This window comes from Aulonocara stuartgranti (assembly GCF_965226115.1).
Source record: "Aulonocara stuartgranti genome assembly, chromosome: 23".
Taxonomy (NCBI): domain Eukaryota; kingdom Metazoa; phylum Chordata; class Actinopteri; order Cichliformes; family Cichlidae; genus Aulonocara; species Aulonocara stuartgranti.
In genome coordinates this window covers 12,448,081-12,475,983 of record NC_138958.1, presented here as the reverse complement: position 1 = coordinate 12,475,983, position 27,903 = coordinate 12,448,081, and the positions used below count along the sequence as shown (strand labels likewise).

The 27,903-nt window shown below is 42.5% G+C and overlaps 1 protein-coding gene across 18 annotated transcripts in view; it reads right to left on the bottom strand.

The window, feature by feature from the left end:
• The window catches only part of celf5a (cugbp, Elav-like family member 5a), a 194,749-nt gene that overhangs the window by 73,553 nt on the left and 93,293 nt on the right, over positions 1–27,903 (bottom strand). For 10 of the 18 annotated variants that reach the window (XM_082525565.1, XM_082525558.1, XM_082525560.1 and 7 more), the window contains one exon: positions 11,708–11,759. In XM_082525565.1, the coding sequence (XP_082381691.1) occupies positions 11,708–11,759 (52 nt within the window). The remainder of the gene's footprint in view (positions 1–11,707; positions 11,760–27,903) is intronic. The other 8 variants (XM_082525571.1, XM_082525567.1, XM_082525568.1 and 5 more) reach the window with 1 other exon arrangement.

The window sequence follows — 27,903 nt, the reverse complement described above, 5'->3', positions numbered from 1 at the left end:
TCCTTAAAAAGTCAGTCCATATACATAAATTCAGAACAAACAGGGATGAATCACTGGTATTTATCTGTGATTCTTTATTGTTGAGTCTTCATACATCTTTCACTGCGCGACTACAAATGTCCTCCGGTGATTTTTATGTATAGAAAAACACCCTATTTATACTTTGCTTTGTCAACTGTGTTATTCTACAACAAGGCTGAGCTTTTGAACTGATCCTTGTTTGATGGAGAAGCTATTTGCTCATCAGAGGTTAATTTTATCAGTCTCTCTGGATGAGGTCACTAAGGTGGATAAAGATAAAGAGACACGTTGTCTAGAGAAAAAAAAGCATGAAGAGGAGAAGAACAGCAAAAGCTAGATGCCGGGAGGTCCGTGTCACATGGTCGGCCCGGGACCTCGCGGTGGAGGAAGTGCACTTCCCCTGAGCCTTTTTTACCCTTTAGCTGCAGTCAGGCTGAGTGGACAGAGGTAGGTGGAGGGAGTGTAAGGAGAAGAGGGAACGGCAGAAAAAGCAAGACGAGTGAGCCGAAGAGAGAAATGTTGCATTGAATCCTAATGTCAGATCAGAGCTGAGCTGAACGTTGAGGAGATCTCTCCTGCCAGCAGCGTAAGAATAGGCATCTGTATCAAGGGTAAAAAATATTGTGATCTCTGATTATTCCCTGTTTCACCTTTCATTAATATCATCCAGATAGAAGGCAGAGCAGCTTGACATCCACACAGAAGCGGGGAAACATATTTTGCAGGCACGCTAGCGAGATAGCAGAGGATTCTGACAGAAGCCTTTGTTTTCTGTGTCTCTGCCGCTGTACATTACTTCTCTGCAGTTGTAGGTCACATTCGTTTCATACTGAGCTCTCTGTTGACTGCTTTCAGCTTTTCATGTTCTGTTTGTGGGCTCGTGTGATAAGAATGGAAAAGGGCAATTTGCACGGCGGTGAAGAGAGCTCAACCCACCGCCACTTAAGGCAACATGAGAAAAAAAAAAAAAAAGCATATTAGGGAAACATCTTCATCAGTTTGAAAACATGTGCTGCAAATGTGCACGAGTCAAGCAACAAAGACGCACAGCCAAAAAGAGAAATGCGTAGACCCAACACATGTGACACGTAGCACGCTTCACAAACTTAAAAAGCCACAAAGGATTGAACAACAAGCATTTCCCAGCTGGGTTTCGCACTTTTTCTGTCGTGTGCAAGCATGTCTGTTGCTGTATTTGCCTATTAACAGGAGAGTTTGCATGCAATTTCCTCACAGTAAATATAACCATGTATGAATATATGAATGAATCGTATTAAAATACTGCAAAAGTGGCCACTTTAACGAGTAAATCATGCTACGAACAATATATGTTTTATTAGGTATAAACACTATGGCAAATATTGTTTTTTTGATTTTTATTTAAAGGCAGGCTCACTTTGTTTATATTTTAATTAGATGGCACAAATAAAATCCTGTTTCCACTGTCATGCAGGGATCCCATTTCTCCATATAAATAATTCAGATTGTACACGCTGGCAGGCCAAGAATAGATTCCTAAAACAACACAAGGCAGGAGGGATGGAGGAAGGTGGGTTGTAGAAAGGAGTAAGGCCGAAGGGGCTGACAGTCAGTGAGACTGGGACTTTGGCATCCCTGAGCACCTCAACCTCCACTCCTTCTTGACCTGAGAAAGGAGGCAGCTGTTGATATAATTACTGTATTAGCCATAACTACACCCACCATGGAACCAAAAGATGCCATCTTCCTGTCTCATACCTGGATTTAACATGTTCACCATGCCATCCCCTGCTCCCCTCGCTGTCAGGCTGGTCTTGCTAAACAGAGCTGTCATATATTAAGAGACCCTTTCAGATTAGGATGCCAAATAGCCTTGCAAAACATCTCTTGCTCCAACAGTCAAAGTAGTGCTTCAAGGTTTCACTTTAACATTCAGGAATCAATCCATGTTTCCAATCCAGCATATTAGGCTGATGTGTGCCAGCAGTCCATGCAGGCAGCTGTCCAGAGCCGTACCTTTCCCTAAAGCACATTGTGCCTGCACTGCTTCCCGATTCCCTGATAACATTAATGCCAGACAGATGTCGCTGAACTAGTCCAGACATTTTCTTAATATCAGAGTTGGAGGCTGGCCTCCTTTCTTAGCCCCTGCTGAATTTCCTGAAAATCTCCCATGGCTTTTAAGAGCACTACAGTATTGACCCACAATATCTTCCACATCAACAACAGTCGAGCCATTCCTCTCCCTAATGGTAAGAAAATCAATAGGTGACGAATGGATTTATTTGTATTTCAAGCAAGTTTTTGTCATATTTTTGTTTTGTTTTTCTGACAAGTTTATTGCTGCAGGGGATGCGGAGCACAGGAGGATAGAGTTTGCAATATAGTCATGAACAAAAAAGGAGAAGGAAACAGATCTGTGGACCTCTATCAGCTGTTGTCATTCGACAACCGGTAACATCATTTCCAGATGGGATCTCTTCCTTATCACAACACTGCTTTGCTTCTGTCATTAGCCCAACTCAGAAGCTAATCTAGAATGAAAAGACAGTTTGACCGTCAGATCTCGCCCAATAACCCTCTCCACCATCAAAGCGTTCTTTGAAGTTCACATTCCCTAAAATTGGTGTCAGGTCAGAGCTTTAGCAGCCAAAGGTAGAGCAGTCATATGAAAGCTTGTTCCTCTCTCTGCTCACAGCGTTCACTAGTGCAGCCTTTAGAAAGGGACGTTCTTCACGTTTATTGCAAAAAGGCAATCAGGATGGCCTGGATTTGGATTTGGCCACAGGATGAACCAAAGTCTCTGGGGCTATGTTCAAGAACTTTTTTATATGGAGTCCCATTCGCCAGTCATCCCTGACAATGCCAGTTCGCCTGATAGACTCATCATTGAGCTGGGGCCAGGGGAGAAGTCAAAAGAGTGTGGAAGAAGAAGGCTAAAGGGAAGAAAAGGAAAACAAAGCACACTTTGGGGGATAGTATAAACCTTGTACAAATATCAGTGCAAGATCTAAGGGATCAAGTGAGAGAAGAGAAATATAGTAAGGGTTTTGTTTTTTGTGTGTTTTTATCTCATTTATTTATTTATTTTGAAGAAATAAAGGAGAAAAAAACAAATCTTACATGATGAGCTGCCACGGTCAGGCCATGGCAGTTTGAGCATAACCACGTGTACACTTAAGGCAGCGGTGTCGAATACACACATGAATACTTATGAATAATGTTAAAACACCTTCTTCCTCGGCGTATCAAACCAAAGGTTACCCCCAATCATCTTTTCAGCTGCAGCAGTTTTACAGCCCCAGAATCACTGCTTCTCTCTCCATTAGCTCTGCACTTGTTTGACTGGCACATGGGTGGGAAGAGGGTGAATAGAGAGTGGGCGGGTGGGTAATCACACGACTGTGTGTCACAGTGCGTGCATGCTCACTATTTGTCGTTTCAGCAGGTGAAACGGGAAAGGCAGGTGAGATGTGGCTGGGCCTAATTTAAAAGCCTCTTTACGGTGCCCACTGAACCAATGTTGGCATTCACTAATGGTGCATCACAAGAATGTTATCCAATGCTATTCCTCCTTGTCCTTATGTCCTGTGTCCTTGTCTGATGTCGCTGCTTTAATAGCTCCCAGAGCTGAAGTCACAGACAATATAGGCATAACAAAACAGTAATGAATTTTATGCTAATTTAATATTCCACTAAAAACTGTATTTTTTGACCTAATCGCGCTTTAATCCACTGCGCCCGTATCCGTGCCTGAATCATTTGGTTGGAGCAAGTGTCCTTTCCAGTCTAGTGGTACCATGGCGCAGTGATTTAAGTGAAGTGACTGACAGTGAGAGAGACAGAGGGTGCTACGAGAGGCTACGAGCGACTGGAGGGACAGACGTGGAAAGCTAGCGGAGTTACAGGTATTGTAATGAAGATCTAATTTGGTTTTCTCAGTAACTTTGTTTCATGTTTTGCTAACTTTATGAACCTGCGTCTGGTTTATACTTTGCAGAGTCTAAACATCCTCCAAAATCTAATCTTGTTTTCACACATCAAGCATAATGTGTAAAACTTTGATTTTAGATTTAAAAACAAATATTAAAATACACGAGCTGACATTTTTATTCATCTGGAAGTGGCATATTGTTACATTCAATTTCCCCACGCAAAAGTGCTCGTCTAACGCTCTCAGAGTGAAATTGTACTGATGTACAATTAGAGTGACAGGACTGCATATATTTTGACTTCTCTTTAATACTGACTGAAAAGGCATTTTATTTGTGTTCATATCCTGAGGTAGAAGATGCTCTTGTTTTCTTGTTTCCTGTCTCTTTCTTTGTCATCACTTTTTTTCTTTTTTTGCCTTGGCATTTTTCTCTTATGTGCTCCCATTTTCTTTGTTACTCCTATTTTTTTTTGAACAGGTTACTGTCAATGTATAATAACCTAAAATAAAAAATAAATATGTCCTACATACAAAGCACATTTGAAAATAATGCAAATGTGTAAACACTTCATGAATGTAAACAGGTTAATTTAGACGCTTAAGAAATGTAATGTAAAATATGATTTGTGTCCAACTATTTATTTGTACACTTGCGGTTTGTGTGGATTTAAATGGGCCAATTTCGGTTGCTCATACACAATTGTTGTTTCCCTTCTGTCGGTTTTTCTTTACCGCAAAGCTCCTAATAGGCTTTTTCCTCTCTCGGTGAACAAACAGGACATTTTCTTTCCACATGGAGTGCATGGGAGCAAAGGTCTCACAAAATTAGGGCACCGAATGCAGGGCTGGGAAGAGGCCAGCCTGCAAAGAAAGGAGAGCAAATCTTACTCCACTGTCGGGGAGAAAAATATCAAAACATCTAAGAGCGCTACCCCAAAAATCTGCTGCTAAAAGCAATCGCTCGTCCGCTGTTGGGTTGTGTACCGACTTGTTTACTTCAGTCCACATCGTAACTAACTCAATTTAACTCAAAACAAACCGGACAGCAAAACCTGCATCCGTGATGTATTAGTGTTACGTGCGCAAATGTGAACAAATTTCCCTGCATGCATTCGTCTCCGGTCTGCTTTAATCTCCTCCCATCTGCTAGTGGACCTCCTCTCCCTGTTCCTCTCCCTCCCGCGCCCCCGCCTGATCTGCCAAGTCTGACCTCACTGTGTATATGTGTACGTGTAGGTGACTGTGTGAGCGAGAGTGTGTGTGGGTTACTTGATGAGCCCGATTCCTTATGAAGTGGTGTCATTAAAGCCGAGAGAAGAAGCAAACGGGTGATTGCAGTGATTTGGCAAAGGTTGCAAAGACTCTGCCGTCCAATCAGAGCCTTTGCCTGGCCTCCTCCAGCTCCACTGCAATCACAGAGCAGCAAGTCCGCGGAGAGCAGGCACACACTTATGCTCACACAAATCGACACATCAGTTTATCAGCCGCAGGTACGGGCTTGGCATTGCTATTATCACTATACAACCAGAAGATCTCACGTCAGGTGTTCATAGAGATCTCCTAATAGGGAATATGTTTGGTCATACCTATTAAAAATGTAATGTAATGATAAACAGGTTAATGCAGAATGTTCTTAGGTGAAAGGAAGTGAGATGATGAGGTCTAAATGAGGCAAACCCTAAAAAAGTCAGTTTTCTTATTTGAGTTTGTGTCACTGAAAGTGTTTGCCTTGCAAGCCTTGTTAAGCTAGTGTGTAAGCATGCATGAGCTTCCACAAAGACTTAATTTATCAAAGTCCACATTTAGAGTATATTGCAATGAGAACGAATCAAATTTGCGCATAAGTCTTGCAAGAAATCGTGCAAAATGATGTTGTGTCCAGACGAAATTTTTCGGAATAATTTAAAGTTAAGTATTGCTAAAGATAATCATTTTTTTCTTTTTTAGTGACAGTGACACAAATGATTATGGTATGTATTATACTTTAAATAAATATTGACCCTGAACTGTTGTATATTATCTAGAGTTCCAGTGTTTTCAAAGGGCACTGAGGGAAAAGAACACAGAAGAAGGGGGGGCGTCAAAGAGAGAGAAAAAAGGGAGAATGAAATACAAAGTGTAGAGAATTGAGTACTAAATTGACCTGGGGTCTGTCTGTCCCCAAAGAGGTGGAGTTGCTGTAATGAGAATGGCATACCAGATGCATACGAGGGCCGTCTCTTCCCTCTCCTCATCCCTCTCTCAAAGAAGACAAGTTTGTTTCTCAAGGTGATTGTTGCAGTGATAAGGGAGAGGGTGTTATTAAGGGTGACAGCGAAGGGGCTGAGAGGCAGTGGCTGACTGGATAACCTTGTCCCCATCCCCGCCTCGCTTCCTTCTTCATGAGCATCTCCACCACCGGCCTGCCTGCTCGTCTGAACGCAATCTGCTGGCTGGAATTACCTCCCGGCCCCAGGAAAACTAAACATGATTTCTGACCTTTCCTTTCTGTGTTCAACAGTAACCTTTGCTGATCTGCCCACGCTACAAGACCAATGCAACGAGCAAAGGACGAAAAGGAGGGGATTTTTTTATTTATTTTTTTTTTTTAAGGAGCGCAAGGATGAATGTGTGTTTAGCTGAATTTATGTATGCATGAATATTTATGGGCAAGTACAAAGTGTAGACGAAATACCTGAAGCATGAAACACTTGTACAATCAAAAAAACACTGCAGTAAAAACTACTAAGGTGTTTCAGTGTTCACGTTCTCTTTTTTTTAAGTTTGCGATGTGTTATACTGCAAAAGTCTTCCTGGTATTTTGTCCACTGTCTGTAAGCTGATGCTGCTTCTGCGTATGCTGACCGAGTATCACAGAAGCTGCCACTATAGTGTGTTTGCCTCGGAAAAAAAAAAGAGCACAAGCTAGTGTGTTTGCAGAAATACTGTATCTTTCAACTGGCTAAATTCATTACATCATCACTCTGAGCTCTTGTTGTTCTTTGCCTTGTCAGCAAGTTTTGCATTGGTATTATCATTAGTAGTTTGTAAGATAAGGCTAATTGATCTCCACCTACCCAGTGTATTAGTGAATTGTTGTGCTACTCCTTCCACTGACTCTGCATAACTCCTACAGCCTCAGCACAATCTGACCCACAGGAGCAAAGCACATCCCTATAGAAATTATTTCATCATCTCTCTCTCTCTCTGTTGCTCTCCTGCCTTCTCTCTCCTTGTCTGTCATTCGTAAACCCAATTCACCCCACCCCTCCCCTTCAAAACAGCCCAGTTCGTGCTGATGTGAGGGTAAATGTAAGAGCTTACGGGCAGAGTGACCTGAGCATCCCAGGCAGACTCGGTGGAGTTAGCTGACTGAACTCTTGGTGAGCAAAGGCCTGTGTATCAGTATTGTTTGTGTAAGAGCACCAGAGGGGATTTGGACAAGGAGTTTGAGCTCTGAATGTGTGACCCAGAGCTGGCTTTACTATTGGATTAGCTCACCCTGATCCCCACAACCTCTGAACATACTCCCTAGTATTTCAAGATCTCTCCATTTATGCCCAGCCAAGCACATTGTGACCAGTAATCTATAGTTTTCGTCTCTCCAAAGGGAGAAGATATACTGTTCAGCTTTTTTGCTTTGCCCCTATCGTTCCTCCCTCCATCTCACTGGTTTAGCCATACTTTTCTCTATTTTGCACTCGGTCTGTGTGCGTGCGTATGTGTTTGTGTGTCTCTCCCACTTTCTATATCTCAGAACAAATTCCTATTGTCCACCTCTCTATTTTTGCTGTTTCTTTTTTTTTTTTTCCAACCGATTGCTCTTGCTCTAACTACCTCTTTCTCCTTCATTCCTCCTCGCTTTTCTAAAGGGGATCAGTAGAGCTTAGAGGCCTTCCTGTTGGTTCATTACTAAGCTCCTCTGACACAGAGAACTTGTCTCTCAAGTAAAAAGGGAGAAGAAGAAGAGCACAGACCACTGTGTTGTCTTTTATACCACATAAAAAAAACCTGAGCACAGAACAGCAACGTTGCATGTACCCTGCAGTCTCAATCTAGATTTCTAATCTTTCTCCGCACTCCCTTATCTTCACTTTCCATTTTACTTATTTCCTCTTGTTCTGGTTCTATCCTCCTCTCTCTTCTTGTTCCGTCACATCTCAGTGACCTGCAGCAAACCTTTTCATTGTCCTTCAGTTTGAGTAAACATAAAAACGAAATGCAATGCTGCTGCTGGGCCCACAATATAAAACACAGCTCATGAAAGGAAAACAGACCCGTGCCACTCAGCATATGTGCACACCGTATGAGTCTACGTGTAAATATGTAACCTATAGTGGGCATGTCTCTTTGTGTGCGTATGTGTTCCTATTATCATCCAAATCCAACTTCCCACTGAGTGCGTGCTCGCGTGAGAGAGAAAGTGTGTATGTGCGTTAGAGCTGCATGGGTATGTATGAATTCGCCTGTTTGTCCTCTCTGTGTGGGTGTGCGTGTGGGCGGCAGGCCTGCCTTGAAAATGCCAGAGCCTGTTTCTAATCCAGGCCTCCTCAGTGGGCTGTAGCTCTAGCTGTGCCAGGCAGGCCTGCTGCAACACCAACAGAGCCCCAGCTGACAGCTCGCCTGCTCCTCTTTCTGCTCTCTGGACAATATTTGAGCTTAAAACTTTAACAGTAGGTTAAGCTGGAAAATACAAAGAGCCACAGAGGAATACAAAAATGCAGCACTTGCACAGAAATATCATTTAGCCCGTGAGCAGAATGGATCTTTAAAAAAAGCCTGATACAAAAGACAAAATCAAATGAAATGACAGTCTACAAAGGAAGGAAACACTAAGGGGCAGGCGGTAATGATGGAACGCTAAAAGACGAGCTGCTGGTAAAAGGTTTAGGATGAAATCAAAGTGGTTAAAGCTGATTTATCTTGCCTAAGAACGCCAAACTCTCTAAGGAGGGACTGAACAGCCTTTCAAAAATGAAATATCAGCAGCAGACAGTGCCAGTCATCAGTGCCATGTGTGATGGAAAATCAATCTATTTCATATCAGAGACCTGCGAGGAGAAAATGAGAGAGACAGGTCCCTGCTGCCTCCTTGCTGTGCCTCTTTAAACGTCTCCCCAACAGAAACATCCCAGAACGATCTGCGTCATCGGTGACGGAGACGTTCACAGCGCTGGTGGCTCAATGTGTAACGGCTGCTGTTCTGCTAGATTAGGTAGGTGATTGGCCATTAATATTCATTTCACAGTGTGTCTTTGTTAGGCGGCAGCAGGGGCTGACAGTGTTTGGATGGATTTACTCTACCATATATATTGCCTTTAGTTCTATAGTGCAGTGCAGTTTCCTGATATGGATTCTGTCAAGCTACCTATTGGCCGAGTCTTCTCCAATTCTCATAAATTTGCTGTAAATATCAAACAAAAGTGAACGCTCCATAAAAAGGTAAAAAAGGCAATGCTCAGTTTTGCTCAGGTATCCAAGAGTCATCAAATATTGAGTGGAATTAGGAGAATATGTTCTACCTTATTCCTGTGTGAGGTCATTTCAGTTTTTACTGCAATAATAATCAGGGATAGTGCGCTGTGCTCGCCTGGGCCTGTCTGGGCTTAATAACAGCAGAGAGTTGCTCCCACTGAAGCGGAGGTCCAGCAGGCATAAAACCACAGTAACAGGTCTTTCCCTCATGGATGGAAACCTAGTGCAGGTGATCTGAACTGTCCTCCTCATAATGAGATTAAGGGACTAATTAGGATGACTGTGTGTTTTAGTGTGACTGTGTGCACTGAGGAATATATGCCCCCTATCGGACTAGCGGCGTGGCCCCTGAGAGAGCAGGCCACGCTGAGTCTGTCCCTCGTGTCCCTCCCTCCACTGCACTAAGAGCCTAATTAATATTTTTGCATCCGCTCTGCAGTACACTGGGTTGATTTATACTCTAGAAGTTACTGATCTGGACGGTGAAGGCAGGCAGATAAGCACAAAAAACAAATAATAATAATATTGAAGGTAGTTAAATTTAGCAATGATTACTGAGAAAATCAGAATTACAGCGAATAAGATGCTAAAGCTTGTGAAAGTAGGGCACAACACAGGCTATTAGCTAACATAAATGATCTTTGCCAATAATTACAAAGGAAAGAATTCAGGACAGCAGACTAGAAGAAGAAGAGCAGATTTTAAAATGACAGTCAGATCGTTCCCCTCCCCACAAACTACGTCTCCCTGCTTTCACTTCTGTCTTAACCTGTTAAAGTCACGCTTGTGTTTGATTGCCCCTGTGGTGGCACTCTGACCTGTTCATTTAAGATGATGTGCGACTCTCAGGTCTGTTCCAGCACTCATTTGTTCCTCAGCGGGGTCCCCACGGCCAGCCACTAAGAAGACCCCATACTGACCAAAGTGCCCTGGGAGCTCTAAACCCAGCTACTCACAACCAAGTAAAGAGACAGCTGAGTGTCATTGTTAATGTGGACACACAGCACCACAATGGCAAAATCAATGGAGCTATAGGGGACATCAATCTTGACAGCACAAGACCCTTGTGCTTGTCTCACCACTCCTGTAAATGTTTTAGAGAAAGAGGGAGGATGGCATAGAAAGAAAGAAAGAATGAAAGAAAGACAGAAAGAAAGAACGAACGAACGAATGAAAGCATGGGGGACTGACAGTGATCTTTATTGGCCTTTCCTCCATTCATCTCAAGGGGTTATGCTGTCCTTTGAAGATTGTGCATGTGACAGGCAGCCAAGTGGCCAGCAATCCTAATTCACCCAAAACAGGCAGGGGTTTTTAGGTAAAGCCTCAGAAGTGCTGCACAGCAGCTGCACACATTTGGCATAATTTTTGCATTTTCTCTGCCTCTGTTTTAACCATCCAAACCTCTCTCTTTGCACCAGGATGACAAATACTGAACAGCATCCCTCCTTTAAATAACAAAAAGGAACTTGCTTTGTTACGTGGTGACACGAGATGAGATGCACACCAAATAATAACAGTGAGGTTTTGTTGTTTCTGCCACTGACTTGAAGGATGCCTCTGCATCCCATTAACATATATGCAGAGAGACAGTGAGTACATAAAAGCCTCCAAATATGGGAGAGATCAAAGAGGACAGAATTAAGGCCAAATAATGAGGATCTTGGCATGATCCCTGCACATTTATTGATTGTTTGGCAAGCTGAACAAGCTTCTGCTCCATTTTTCCTGTCTATACTATTTAGTCTTGTGATTCAAATGCACAAGATCAAGCAGTGTGGGTTTTAACAGGATCTTTGCAATGGCTACGGTTCCAGTACTGATTCTAATAACTATCTAAATTACAGTGTAATAATAATGTGTTCACAACAGGAAACAGGGAAAGAGAGATGGGCAGAGCTCACCACATCAGTGAAACATTCTTTAATCAAAAAAAGCATACGCATGAGAGATTAATCCATAAATCCAGTATTTGAATTATTATCAGTAAAAAACAACAAAAAATTACAAATTGCTGCAAACCTAGTGACATGTAGTCAAGTCAAGATTACATCAAACTTCCTGTTTGATGTCACCCAGTCTTTTAAATCTACTCTCACATAATTTGGTTACGTTTTGTTGAAATTGCTCCCATACTGAATAGAAGTGCAACAACAAGAAGGAAAGGGAAGTGGGATAGGACAAAAGAAGAGTGTTATTATTATTGCATTTGGAGCAGTGGAACAGATGAGATCAGAGGGGAAGAAATGAAGAGAATTAGCCTAGATAAGGCAGATGAAAAAAAAGGATGTGAATAAATGATGAAGAAAAGAAGACAACTACCTCCACGGCTCTCGCTGTCAGCTGGTTTCACCTGGATGGGGCGAGTCATCTGGAAGAGAGAAAAGAAAGAGTGTCAGCGAGGTTAGAGGTGGCGACTTGGGCCGGCGTTGCTACAACAGAAGGCCACAAACCAGGGATGTCAAGCTCCCATATGAATAGCTACTCTGCAATACTGATCAAAGTGCCGTGGCTGCGGAGGCAACCTAAACACCATCATACAGCTGAGTCAACTTGATACTGTAGTGTTTCTGGAGCTGGCTACTTAGTGAAAACAAAACAATCTAAGCTCCCATTTACACACACACACACACCCAATCCTATTTGGGATTTTTCATGGCGGCTGCATGGAGAAGTTGAAGGGCTGCATATGTGTGTCTAAGTGAGAGAGACCAAGGCAGTCCTAATAAAAGTGAATCCAGCCACAGGAGGAGAGATCAATGCAGGCCTATTGATCCAGGCCCTTGGGCTGTGGAGAGTGTCTGGCTGGGAAGGATTCTCTGGTTAGAAGGCTCACTCTAATCCACTGGACCCTGATAAGAATGGCATTGCCTGGATTAGATGCCTCTGTCATCACAGCCTTTGTGTCACGCTCTCCTCCTTCCCCAATCTTACCTCCTTCTTTTTTCATTATTGTTGTTCAAGCTGAACAGTTTTGCCCGACTTTGGCAGATTTGTTTGGAAGAAGGGTGAAAGATGTAACTATGATTCCCAAAATGTTCGTTACAGCAGCAGCTGTTTTTAAATTGAATATATGAGTCTTACATGCTGGTTATACACCCACCTGTGCATATGATATGTATATGTACGGCAGCAGAGCGTAAAGCTCATAAGATGATTTATCTGCACACGTCAAAATGCCAGCATCACACCCTACTTTGACTGAGGCAACAACTGTGAGAACAAAAAGACTGGATTAAAAAAATGAGACCACAAATAGCCCAAACATGTAACAAGATTACTGGAATATAAAAGCAACCTCTTGAACCATTTGTAGCTGCTTTTTAAGACCACTTGTCATTCTTGGTGTTGCAGTCAAATGACTAAGAAACCGCCATGCGCTGATATTTTTATAGCCAGATATGTATATTTTGAACCATCGTCCTGTCATGTATCTTTTCCCCCCCCGTTCAATTCCAGAACAGGGCTGAAAAGGTCAGATTTAAAGACAGGGCAGTCCAATAAAAGCATGACATGTTCAAGGAGAAACACCATAATGGGATTTTAAAATGTCTTAATAACATGCTGATATATGGGGCAGAGGCCCAGGCCCGATTCATTAAGTGCTAAACGTATCCATTTTCACCTTGAGGAACTGAGTAACCTTCCCTAGCTGAAATTATTCCATAAATTTACCCATCGTAAATAATAACTAGAACTAGCTAAGACTTTGTAGGAAAACAGAGAGGATGTTATCCTTGTGAAGGTTGTGGTTTCAGCTCCTCGTGTCTTGGGTGGCTCCTCTCCCTCTCCCTATCCATCTACAAGTGCTTTCTTTTCCTTGTATAACACGAGCAAAGTAGCACTACGGTATGCTAATGCCAAGCCACGGGGTGCACTGCTCCACAGCGTGTTCAGATAGATTACAGAGTCAACCGCAATACTATCGCACACGTTCAAAGCAACCTCCGAGACAGAAACACCTCTGAAACGGGGAAAGAAACAGCCGCAAGACAAATTCACAGATAACTTAACAACCCTCGGCTCCTTCGCAACAACACAGGAAATCTTTGAATTTGCCTTTGACGTGTCAAACGGACAAAAGACGCTTCGATCCTGCCAGTTGATTTTTGTTCAAATGCATGATGGAGGAGGCCAAATCCACGGCTGTGGCTCTACAATGCTATGATCTCAGCCATCTCTACAGGGTGCCTGTGTGTGGGAGGCAGTTCTCTAAAGCTAGTTACTGTTCAGCCTCCAACATGCCAGCTTAATGGTCTATTTATTTGCCCGAGAGCAATGCATTATGGTCCAGAACAGTCACAGCTGATGGCTCTCAGTTTGTTAAATTTCCCTTGAACACATAAAGAAAATCGTGTAATTCCAGCAGAAATTAAGTGCAAATTGTACACCCGTACTATTAGCCTGCTCACACATGCACAGACAAGGTAACTTAAGTTAAATTTATTAAGTACTGGTGTTGCCAAGGAAACCATTAATTAACTCGGCTACTTTAGGGCATTTTTTTCTCACTATGCCCTTTAACAACTGGAGCTCGCAGATTATTGACATGCTAATAAAGAATGAAACAATAACTGATTCTTTTCTCGCTTTTATCTATTAATAAATATTTGGGAATGATCAAGTGAGAGCCTCGAATGAAAATACCAGACAAAAAAAATAGGTGAGATTTTGGAAAACGACAAGAAGAAATGGAGAAAGTCGTAAGAGAAGCACAGCGCCGAAGGGAGAAAGAGAGTGAAGGAAAAAGATGCCTGCAGCTCTTAGATAAGATTGCCTCTCTGCTGAGTGCCATTTCTGCTGCTCTGACTCCACTTTCCTGCCTTTCACTTTCAAACACACTGTGAAAAATCCCCAAAAAGACAAAACAAAGAGGTAAAAAAAAGCACCTGCATTATACAAACACTGTATATTTACAGCACAAATTAACCACCTGCCTCCCTAGGCTACCCTCTGCTCAAATGTACTGTTTGCATATTTGTGGGACATCAATTATAATTGGCAAAACGATGAAAATGCATTTTGAATGTGAATAAATACTGGGAGAGAAACTCGCTATATCTATATGTCTGATATTGTGGAGCACAAATAATTTGTCTCTTGTATTCATTTTTTTTCTAAATTTGTTCATTATTATTTGCATCACCGGATCTACAAGGGGAACCAACCACATACTGCATTAATCAAGATTTTGATTTATTTAATGGGTTTTGTATCTCCCACAGAATCATCGTTATACTAATTTCATCATTATGTAAAAATACATTTGCGGTAAAATAAAAGTTTGATGCATGTGCCTTCTGTCCTAAACATGTTTTTTTAAACTGTGTGGAAGAAAAGATGGGGACTTTCTTCTTTCTTTACATTACTTATTCTGAATCTTAAAGGTTATTACAAGGAGATTGTGAAAGTAAACTGATTGTGTTTGACTGAAGCCAATAAATAAGCTTCAATCAGTTGCTTCACGATCTTCAAACTAGCTAACATTCTTTGAATTCCACCTCGAGCGAAAAGAGTTTCTGGTTTTCCCAGTAAGCGCCCTGGTCTTTCTCCATTTCCCATTCCACACACTGTGTTGCTCTAAGGGCTTTGACAAATCTATATGCTTTCATTGAACCGCCTCATTTGCCCAGTTAAGCCCGCAGTCAGTTGAATTAAAGCTTTTAACACTAGTATGTTGCTGTTTTATGAGAAGGGTCAGATGGAAACCCCGGGGCTTGCAGAACATAATGTAGTGTGCACTATGCCTGGAATATACACACTCAGCCAGCTGGTTTGTCTCTGTTCATTAGTCTACAAGACTGATGGTCAGCTATCTCTTTACATATACTGTTACAAAGTGATACACATATCCAAGTACCATATGACACTTTTTTAACCTGGTAAAATGGCACCTAACACAGGTGTGGTTTCTGTTTAAGCAATCCCTAACCACCTCTGGGATTGAGCCATTCGAGTGTCTGATTTTATATTTCACCACAAAAGTCAAAGGATGTGTAGTTGAGATTTTGTCAGCCAGGTGTGGTGGATTTCAAGTCTACTGCTGGCACTATCTGTGACAGGAGGAAGTTCATAACTAGAGTTTAGCAGGATTGAGCAGTACAAAGTCCCATTCTTTAAATGGTGAAACCCCAGAGACGGCCAGTGGAGAGACAATAACGCAAGACCTGGTGCGATTCCAAGTGCAAATTTTGAACTTTCATATTTATGAAAAGAGATACACGTAAAGATGAACAGTAAACAGAAATAAAACTGCAGTAAATCCCGTCTTGTTTTTTAAAAAGCCAATTCCTCAGTAGAAGCAGTCCTTTAGAAACAGTTATCCAACAGCTCTTACTTACAGGGCTGCAATAAAATAACTCTAACAGCCATATAATATGTGTGATGTCTTCTGGCTTTCGTTCCAGTTTAATATAGAGTAATGTTTGTTCTGGGATCATTAATACGCATTAGTGGGCCATCAGAGCTCATAGTGCTGCACTGCTCAGTAACAGGAGCATAAACAGCCCCCTTCCGACTGGGCCGTCTCAGCTGATATAATTAATATTTCCAATTATTGATCTGAGGGAGTGCTGAGTGGTGACTGTCCGGGGGCCCCGGCTCTAGCTAATAAATCTGTACTGTATACAGTAGGAAGGAGAGCGTAGAGAGGAAGAGAGCATGACAGCAGAGAGCCTTTGTGTAATGTTTTACACTTTAAAAGTGCTTCGTTGCAATCACAATAGTAATAAATTATGTGCATTTTTGTTTTGGTTAAGTTTTGTTTTTATGCTGTAGCATTCTTGGGGGAAGCACTTTGTCATGTTTATCTTGAAAGGTGTAATACAAATTAGATTTTACTTATTAAAAAAGTGAAAGCCCTGCTTCTTGTCACCAACCATTAGCACAAGTTCTTGATATATTCCCATTACCGTGGGCCTATAACACAATGTATGTGATTTCAAATACATTAGATGTTGGATGTTAGCAAGTATGGACCCAAATATAAAGTTCATGAGTGTAGCAAACAAAATGAATATTTGAATGAAAGATAAGAATCACTTATTAAGTCCAGGAACAAAACAATACAAAGACACCAGAGATAGCCACAGAAAGAACACAAGGGCAAAAAGCCAGACCGCCAGCTGACAGAGACAACACTACCTACATACAAAAATGTGATTGGGTGCAGGCGAAAACAGCCAAACGCAGGGGAAACTCATTACCAAAATAAAACAGGAAATGAACTCAGTCATCAATCATAGCAATCCGGTCGTTAAGTGATGACGTGACGAATCCTACTTCCAGGCCTAAAGTAGTCTGCGTTTAATATGGCTTTTGTGTTGTTAATATGTTTAATGTTTTGTATTTTCTTCTATTTAATCTCAAAAAGCTCCTAAAAACAGTCAGTGATCACTGTTGACCTCCCTCGGCTTTTATTACCGCTAATCATTTATTTAAGCTCAGTTTTTAAAACCTTAGGATGTAACTACAGCCCAGCCCATGCAGCAGTATATGAATGAATAACCTCGTATTGTGGATAGATTATCTCAGTTGTTCTCCTGGCTGAAGTTTGGTCCTTTTACAGCATCCTGCCATGCGATTACATTTGTTCCTGACCACCGAGAACACTCAAGTTAACTTTTATCGAGTGAAAAAAAAGTTAGCTTGTTTATATTATGCTAACATAGCTGTGTCGCTAGCGATCACATAGCACATCATTATATACCAGCTAGCCAAACTTCAGTAACCCTACAAACGTCACTGCTGTTTAGCTTTCTGTTTTCATTTATGTTGGAAGTGAAAACAGAGCTGTACGTTTTAATTTGTTTCCAAAACCCCGCAGTCAGGACATGCTATATTGTATTTAGATAGAAGCTAGCGAGCTAACTTCCTGCTAACTTCTAACTCCGTTAAATGTCATAAATTCTGTTTTCATGGATGCCTGGATGTTAAACTCAATTGTTACACCTGGTAGAGCAGAACGCTGATCATTTTATTAAAGATGAAAGACATAAGACAGTTTTTCAACTCTCAGTAATGCCATAGTGATCGTCTGATATATGGACCGGCAGCGGAGTTTAGGCCCAGACACGGCTAGTGACGTCAGACTTAACGACCGGATTAAATAAAAACAGTTAAATAAACAGAATTTCATGCATGGGTTTATATTCATGTGCATTTACCTAATAACTACACTTTTGAATAAATGAGGCGTTGCTGCCTACACTATACTCATCCTGTATTGCTCGTGCGTGAATGCTCACATGTGTTTGAATGCATGAGGGAGAATGTTTGTGCAAATGATTTATAATTTAGCCATATGTGGAAATGTGCTGGCAGCAGCAGTGTGGTGGTCCTGATAAGAAGCATCAGTCAGTGCTGAGAAGATGGCAGCCACTATAAGCTTTGGGATTCCTATCAGAAGCAAAAGGATTTTAAGCTCGAGGCACTGACATGGACTGACAGACACCTGCAGACCTCAGCTAGTCGGTATCAGATTTGTAAGCAAGAAAAGTTCTACTCCATAAATCTACATTCACTTTGAATAGAAATAAGACACAGGCTTTATTATGATTTTCTTGCAGGATTTCATGTGTGGAGGTGCACTCAAAGATAAACATGTATACTGCTGCTCAGAGTGCAATTTGTTTTTACTCTGTACTTATGCTGTATGATTAAGTGTTACTTTTTTACAAAGGCTGAACAACTTATATTGGAACTAAATTGTTAATATCCATCTGTTACACTGAATGCTTCTTTTTGTAATACACCAATTAGCAATGAAGCCACAGCTAACTCACGAACATGTGCAATCTGTAGTACCATAACCACTAGCACCACTACAACATCTCTGATTAAGACCATTAGACCTTCTGTTGTCTGATGCCATCCAAGTTCCTGTTTATTTCTTCCCCCAAAACACTAACTGCCTCCCAGAAACAGCCTGAAGTCCATCTACCGAATGCTTTCCAAAAGACTTTCCAACCCTCTCTATTATCATAGCTTTAGTAGCTGAAGTGGTTGGCCAGCTGTCTGCCTGCTACAGCCCTCATTACACAGACAACAGAACTCGGCTCTCATCAAGATTTCATGAAGGTGAATGTCACACATCAGAACTACCTCATTTGTGGCACCCCATGACTCAGCAGACACGCATGGCGTGGATGTGTTGGTTCTGATCAGACTCTTTATTACTTCTGTAAAGAGTCTAATTAGCCCAAAATACCATATAAAAATCTCACCATCCACCTCTGAGTTTCCTTATTACTATTCAAACCCTCTGCACAAGCATGCTCGCTTTCACACCACGCTTGTCCGTCTAGTTGATTATGGCTTCCTGCCTTGTGGAGTATAAGCTCTCTAACAGTATTTGTATGAGAGACTCTGAGTCCTACAAGACTTGTGCACTGGACTTGGGTATGTGGGTGATAGAAACAGTGTGCAATCATGAGGGGGAGTAGATAGGGGGATTGAGCTAATGCCTAAATCCTGTCCTACTGAGCCTGTAGCGGGGCGTCCAAGAGATAAAGAGAAACAGAAGGGGAGAAAAGTAAGAGACCCAGGGAGATGGAAAGACAGGGGGAGGAAAAGGATCTTAGAGAAGTGACAGAAAAGCAAAAACGAATGAAAAGATGAGTGAGAAGATGGAGAGATTGCGAGAGAAGAGTGGGGCGGGAGGGTGTTTAAAAACAGAAAAGAGAAACATTTTTTTCATGTCCCACCCCGCCTTCTCCTACACGTCCTGACTTATGAGCCACACTTTGGTTATCAGGGGAAGGGCATCAGTCCCAGACATCTTTGGCATGGCTGCTTTTCTAGCCCAGAGAGCTATTGACATGGTGTGTTACTGTAATGCGTGAAGCAGTGGGAGACTCATTGTAAATCTGTGTCAACAAATGCTGGAGCAGCAGCAAGCTCAATCTCTCCCTCTCTCGCTCGCTCGCTCTCTCTCTCTGCCTTGCTTTGCCTCTCTCTTGCATTTACCAACCTATCTAATGAATCTTATCTGCCCAGCACACTGGAGGCTTAAGCTTTTGGTGGGCTCACATCTCTCCCACACACACAGACAGAATCCCTCTCTTTTTTATTCTGCTCGCTGTTTCATGTGGTTTACTCTCTTCAGTTCATTTTGAGGAACTGTCCTTAGAAAGATAAGATCGCGACGACAGACCCAACCCGGTGGCTTCAGAAGGGCGACATCATGCCAATCCCAGCATGCGCCACAGAAAGGGTCCGGAGTGAGAGGAAGTAGTGGAATGATGGAGGATATGTGCCGTGACAGAATTACAGATCTGGACTTGTGTGAGGCTTTAATGCTTAAAGGTGCCCTTATGCACCGATGCCATGTTTCCTATCTGGCCACAGCTTTGATATTTGCTTTGAAGATTACATCTTTCCTGACCATCAGTGAGTTACAGCTAAGGTAGTGATGTAGATAATCACATCCTGGATGCTCACATGCAAGCACATTACTACACATGCACTTCAATTTAGATCATATGGTGTTACGTCCAGCAGAATTTTCATTAATAACAATAAAAAACAAAATAACTGTCTTGTTCATTCTTTCATTTAATTAGGTGTTATTGATTATTATGTTATTGATTTATTGATATGGAGAGACAGCAAAAACTACTTGAAGCAGCCCCGGTCATGTGTTGGATTTGCTGCTGTTACTTCTCCCTCAGCCCTGTCCCTGCTTTCATAGCGTTTGGCATGTCTGTGCTATGTTTCAGGCAATGAAACAGACACTGAATATCTGCTCTTGAAGCCATGACTTTATTCTGAAAACATTTAGGTTTGTTAATGGAAGCCTAAATGTACCAAATATGTTATGGCATCTGTGTTCTGCAAATCTCGCAAATGCACCTATCCATCCAATTGCACGCACACACATGCACACACATGCACACACATGCACACACACACATCCTGAGCTGCATGTTTCCTGCATGTTTCCTTTACCCTCTGTGTTGAGCCCAGAATGCTCCTGCTGCTGTCACAGCAACTCCAGGATTGTGACAGATTACGGCCTGCTGCTCTGACCAATAGGTGCCAAAAAGTGTTGTCTGCCCACTGACTCATAATTCTTGGCATACCTATGCCGAGTTGACGTTTCTTTAATGGTCCCAAGACCTCCAGTAGGAATCTTGTCCTGAGCACTATGATTGCCTATTAGAAATTCACCAGCACCTGCATTTTTCCTCCACTCCCTATGCTACCCTTCACAGAAAAAGAGGGGAACAGCAGAAGGTGAAGCCAGAGGAGGATAGAGATAGATGGAAGGAGGGATTTAGACAGGGACAGCGCCAAGCATGTTGGCTTTGCTTTGGAGAAAGGTGTGAGAGGAGCCAGAAACAGTGAGACAGGCTAAAAAATAGAACCTGGAAATGAAACAGACCAATGAACAAACCCAATCTACAAATGAAGAGAGCTTAATAAGACTTTCTTTAACTGATTTTGTTTTCAGAAGAATCTTAGTACATCCTCCTTTAACTTTCACTGCACACATTCTTTCAGTATAAATGCCCTCCTGCCTGAATCCTGAGGGTTTCTCTGATGAACCATAGTAAGTCTCCTCTGGTCTTCTCTCAGTATGATGCAATGGTTATTAACGATAGAATGATCAACCATTTGCAACTGAATAGGATTCTTATCAAGTTAGTAAAATCTCAACTGGGCACAGTTGCCTGGTACATGTGTATGTTTTTGTGTTAGTCCATCAAAGGCCGGATTGTGACAAGGAGCCAGAACTCGCAGGATCGACATAGATCCAGCCTGCTCTGTCCATCTGCTCCAAGCTTCATTCCCAGCATATCAATACCCCGTGTTTCACACACACGCATGCACACACACAGCACTCTGTCACCTGCGACTTCTCCTGGTCCCATCACTCTCCCACCATTCCAGCCCTTGGCTGCAAAGCCTGCTTATGTTTCATCCTGACACTTAGAGAAAATCCTTGCTTGTCTATAAGCGCATTCAGCACCACACAAAGGGAACGGGCCTGTCTTCTAGCCTCTCTCGCCTCCTCCTCCTTTCCCTCCTCCCCTCAAGTCTGAGGCTACAACACGGTGAAATTGTTTGCTAAATAAACACAAAGACCCCTCTCACTGTGTCAGCTTCAACCTTGAACTGCACAGAACCCGGGGGCCAGACAAGCAGCACACTGGCCTGACCTCTCGCCATTTCTCCAAATCTGCAGCAAACACACTCTGACGAAGTGAGAACAAGAAGCACTGGAGCGGAAAACACATTGGAAGTGTCTTTGCCAACTCCCACTCCTCACTGCCTCCTAAGGCCTTGTGTGGCTTATTTCAATGGTAAGGTTTGAAGTGGGTGAGTAAATGGAGTTTGGGGCAGTGTTCAGCATGTGTGCCTGCGTCTAAATTCTGTCAAAATTTTGGACGCTGCGGGAATAAAATAAATTTTGTCATTTTCTGTACACAGTTTAGAAAGAGGCATAGATTCAGGTTTAAAGACAAGGAGGTGCTGCAGGGGAAAGTTGCACTGCAGAGTGAGCTGTGGCTTGGAACCAAGGATGAGGGATTTGTGTTTTCCAACACATAGACGAATATGTTCTTTGAGGCTATGGGTAGTTATCACAACAGCTAAAAAAGTGACGAGACTGGCCCAGTGCATTACATTCATTCTTTGGGTATTGCTTTTGTTCTTTCGTTTCCTTAAACTGCACTGAAACCCAGTGAAAGACCTATGAAACAAAGCACACGTCTGTGTATTGCACATTATTTCAGAATATCATTAACCCCAATCTCCAATGCAAACAACTGTGAAGGATTTGCCCCAGAATCACAAGAACTGTAAATTCTGCCAAAGATTCGAGCTAAACTGACACAGATATTTAGGGTTTTCTTTCCAGCCACGAGTACACCTTCCAAACAGCTAGATGCTGCCTGAGGTGTGACACCTAGACAATTCCTCCTTTGGTGGAGGGTCACCAAAAATCTCCCTTTCTTTTCTCCTTCCCCTGGTCTGCCCCCCTACTCTGTGCTGCCCTGTGTGGGGGAGTCTTCCCTGCGGGTTCGCTGCTGTGTCCCTGTCCCTAGTTCTCTGGGGTGGGTGCAACTTAATCTTCCAGGGTTGGTGCGGGTGCTAGGGGTAGGGGTTGCTGTGTGACTGGTTGTCCTGTGCCACTGGGGGTATGCATCTAGGTTGTGCTGGCTGGTGTCCTTTTTGGACAATGCTAAAAAAATAACAATGCAGAGTGTCTAACTGGCCATTAAATGACCAGGGTAAATAAGAAAACAAAAATAAGAAAACAGAAAAGAAAAGCATATGTTAGCTTTGATAATATTTCATGGTAGAGACAGTTCTCTTTCACATCTACAGAGGTGTGAGGGAATTAAGCTTCAGCGAGAGATTCAGTTGTCCAGTTACGATGCCTTACCTTGAGCATCGAAATGCTACGCATCTTCCCCCCTGCCATCCCCACCGCTAACCTCATAACTTATCCTCCTCCATTTTTACAGCAGCATCTACAGACCATGACTTCACTTGCTTCTCATGCCTCCCTCTGCCCAGGGATTTTTGTATGCGTGCATGTATTCATGAGCAGGTATTAAATTTGAATATGTTTTTTTTACAGTCAACAGTCACTGATATACAGCTCTTGCAGGCCAAGAGGAGGGAGAGGTGCGGAGAGAGAGGGCAAGGGAGAAAGGGAGACATTCAGTGCACTCTGCATGAACTGGAGAAAAAGAACAGAAGCCTCCTACGCTTTTCTTCCTTGTTGGTTTAATGTTCATCAATTACTATATTGTTCACTGGTGTTGTGTTTATCTGCACGCATCTGTCTAAAAAAATTAGACACTTAAATATTTACCACTGTTCAGTATCTAATGCTTAAATCATAAAAAAAAATATACTTTAGATTTGAGCCGCATTCTCTTTTCTTCTCTCACCTTCCTGCTCTTGTAACGTGGATGATGTGTCGAGCCATTAGGTCAGCATTGTTTTTCTCACTTCTTTCTTTTTTAATGGCAGTCCTGTGAGCACTACGACTAGTTCACATGCCGCTTTGCATTTGTTCTTGAGTGTTAATACCAAGGGACAATGTCACTCAGAGAGCGATCCAAAAGCACTTAAGGATGTAACCTACATACACTCAAGCATGGACAGAAAAATGAATGCAAAGATACTCACAAGTGAACCTAAAGCACAGGCACACACACGTCGGGTATTCATATCTTGTGGGGACATCCAATTGACATAATGCTTTCCCTAGCCACTTACCCTAACCATAAACATAAAAATGAATGCCTAACCCTTACCCTAAACCTAACCATAACCCAATTGTAACCCAGACAGAAAAAACACATTTTGAGTCTCAAAAATGACTTCAAACTTGTGGGGATTTTGGTCCCCATAAGTACAGTAAATGTCCAATTTCTGGTCCCACAAAGATATGAAAACACGCTCACACACACACACAAACACATCAAGACGAGGGTTGGAGCGTGGGCTCGTAACTCATGGCAGTGGTGGAGTTGGGTGGGGCGGGGGTCCACAGAGGCGACACTTTATTTGCTCTCATAGCACCCACAGTCCTCAGCCAATATGGTTTACAGTGCGTATTCCAAAGTAACGAGGACAGAGAAAAAAAGAAAGCAATAGGAGAGAGGAGAGTGCACAGAAAATGGAAAGGGCCAAAGAAGTGATTTTACCTCATAGTTCATCTTCATCTGGGCGCCCCATCCCAACCCCCAGTTCATGAAATAAGTCCTGCTGAAAATCAATGGCAGTCCGAGCCGTGTAAAGGTCAGCCATTCAGCAGCACTGGCCTTGGTGGACCAGTCAAGCCCAGGCTTGTACTGTGAAGCTCAGCTAAGTAGAATTAATGGGGGGATCGATTATTCTGCGCACAACTTAAATTGAACTAAGCAGAGAATCATTTTAAGGCAGGAACTGTACCATGACGTAGAATGAGATGCATTTGCCACATAGCCGACCCCAGAACTCATTTTGCAAGCACAAAGTAAACGGGTGGAATAAAAAAAGAGATTTTACAAAAAAGGAGTCTCTTTCCACTTCTGTTCCCTTCGTTTTGAGTCTCTCTTGATAATACCCTAGCACCACCTGGGACCCGACTCATAGATTTGATACATAGAAACACTTTCCTTTTTTCTCTTTCTTGTTCTTCTTCCCCCTCCCTCCCTTTTCCCCTTTTCACTTTTTATTTTATTTTATTTTATTTCATGTCACCTTTGGCACCTCATTCTTCTTGTATTTTTCACTTGTTTAAAACAAAATCAATATGGAACCGGAGGAGACAAATCAACGTATGGTGGCACCGCAGGGGGAGGCCGGGCAGGCTCCCACCTCTCCGGTCACATGTTCTGTGCTCACTTGCTTGTTCCATGGTACGGGGGGGAGGGGAGGCATAAGTGAAAGAAGGAAGGGTGGATGAGTGGAAGTAAAGACGTAAGATTTGACTTATGGAAGGATAAAATGATAAGAGACCAAAGGGCTGGAGAGGGATGAAAGGAAACTGGTGAGGGATGAAACAATGTTCCAATGGGAGGGCATATGGAAGGAGAAATGAATGGAGAGAGAGTGAAATGAGAGAAAGAGAGGAGAGGAGTGGGCGGCAGTGGCGGTGGTGTCGGTGGGGGTGCATATCATGGAAAATTCTGCTCCAGTGACTGGAGTGCAGAATGGGAGCCCTCATCTATAATGTATATCATGGATCCGTGAGAGATTTTCATACATATAAAATGGAGCAGCACCAGGAAGTGTCTCGCTGCCACAGCACACACGAGCATCGCCCGTGGGGGCAATTTCAATATTCTGTTCTGTTTGTACTTTCACAGTGTTAATTCACATACACCCCTGTGTTCCTCAGTGTTGCTTCATATTGTGTGAGTCAAAAAGGATTAAAAGACTCTATGACTATATGTAAACACATTTTATTCAAGATTATTCAAACACCTCCTCTCCGGCATATTAAACCTCCATCTACACTTAAAGAGAACATGCTCAATCCTACCACGCTAAAGCAGCGGTTTAGAAAAGTTACGAGCAGAAGTTTATGAACCATCATGACACGGTATGGCGCTTATACGTTGTTCATCAGCTACGTCTCTCCCTCTTGTCTTGCTTTTCTTTTTAAACAGCTTGGACAGTAAACATATCATCATGTGGGAAACTGGAAAAATGAAATAAATAAACATGACAAGTGGCCACTTAGCCACAGCCTCCCTCATTGAAACCTGATGAGGGCCGTGTCTAGGCTAACTTCAACAAACGCTAAGTGACATGCTTAAGTGGGTTCAGGTTGCGCATCCGGGGTAATTCAGTAAAAATACAAATGAGGCTGGCTGGGAAAGCAGATCACTATGCACTCATTCAAAACAGAAAGCTAGAGAGAGCAAAGGAAAGAGAAAAGACTTTCATTTCTTCGTCCGTCCTTCAGAAGGTTCGCTTGGCCTCACATCGACCCCCCCGCCCTGCCGAACACACACATACACTGCCCAGCCATGAACAGCGTTATATAGACCTGGTGATTTCCCTCATTGGGAATCGATAACAAATAACCTCACTTTTCACTGGCCATTATGGTCCGTGTCGACCATACCAAGTGGTCTTTATCTGCACACCGATGTCACGCCTGACCTTGAGCTCTCTGCTCCTCTCTCCCTCCGCTCCCCAGGTAGATTTCAAGCAGAGGGTTCAGTCCTGGGTTTTGGAAAGGTTCAAATTGAGCCCTATGGGAGTGGGGAGCGGAGAGCAGCCATCTCCCATGACAGATCAATGGTAGGTCTTACCACAGGGCAGGGGGCCAGCACCTTGCACAACCTGCTAATAGAATCCCAATGTCATTGCTGACACTACATCGCCAGGGCTGCTGGAGGTTAGCCTGCAGGACAGTAGGACAGCCATGGTTTAAAAAGCCTTCAAGGTCTCCATGTTTTACATTCTTCTGCTACCAGTGTGTGTCTGTGTCTTTGTGTGTGTCTACTGATAAATGCATGAGAACAATGAAAGAACAAAAGTCGGAATATAATGTGTTTACAAGCAGAGTGGTGCATCTTAGTTTTAAAGTACAGATCGTTATGGAGTGTTGCTACACACCTTCCTTTAACTTCCTTAATCTTCCTCCAAACTATTTGGTTCCTTGCAGTCTTTGTGTCACTTTAAAACTGTACTCATGCTTTTGCATTTTGTAAATTATCTTCTTCTCACTCGCAGTTCAAAGATCGATCCAACTTAAGGTCTTCTTTAACACCACAGACATCCATCTACATCGTACAGTAGCAAAACCATTGATTCGTAGGAGAAACATTTTCATTTATGAATATGTATAAACACCTGTATGCCTACATATTCACACTCGCGTCATGAGTTCAGAGGAAGACTTGGTTACCAGAGCAAGCATGTCTGAGAGGATCTTAAGAGCTTCAGATGAAGAAAGGAATTCAATCTTAAACCCACGCCCACTTTCACTCCATCAATGCTTACACGTCATCTTGAGGACACATTTTTCAGAAACCTACCACTGGCGCTGAAGCTTGATTTTTGTCGTGTGGCTATCCATTATGGATCCTGGCCAAGAGTGTGACTGGCATTACTGTCAGGATTAAATATGAAGATGTTTAAACAGTGTCAACAGTTGAGATTTAGTTCATTTTCTACACTAACTTTAATTACTCATTGGCCCATCAATGCTCATCCTCTTCCTCTTGTCACTGTGAGTCATGACATTTATATAGCATGTCAGCCCCTGGGGGTCGACTGGAGATCCTCAGAAAACAGCTACTGTACGTTAATTAATTACCATCGACTCCAAGAATCATCTTTTTAAGTGGCCGCATCCATTACGCTTACCATCAATTTTTCAGTGACTTTACTGAGACCCATATGCCGCTACAGAATATTTTACAAGTTGCTAATGTTTACATGGTAAAGGACAAAGGCAGATGGACAGTTAAGATATCTAAACACATCAACGCAGCCACTGAAGTAGTGAATGGCTCAGCCTGGCCAGATACTGAGCTTTTGAGCCTCATACCCATAAAAAGGAAAACAAAATCCTGATTAAACTGCTGTTTGAACTGAGTAGCATCAGTCCCACGCAGGCAGTTTAGAAAACACCATCAGTAACGCCGTCCCTGTTTCAGGTCACAAGATCTCCTCATTAATGTATGTTTCCATCTTAAAGTAATTCTTAGTAAGCTATGAGAAAGACTTGAGTTTAATCTGCCGGGATTACTGACAAGAAGCGCTGGGAAGAACCAAAAATGCAGCAAACTTAGAAGACGTGTGCCACATAAGGTCAGCAGATGTTCCCTAACTTATTATAATAGAAAAACATTCACTTAACACAAATTTAGCTTTGTCTGTCAACTCGTTCAGCGAAAGTAAATTGTATTTTTTAATTGGATGCAGCCCTGTAAAATCACCTATCTACACTCGCGTAGCAAGGGAATGAGCTCCACAGTGGAGTGATCTCATGCAGAATAATATCCATCTCAACAAGTGAATCTAGATAGGTATGGTTGGCTGGCTCATTTTAG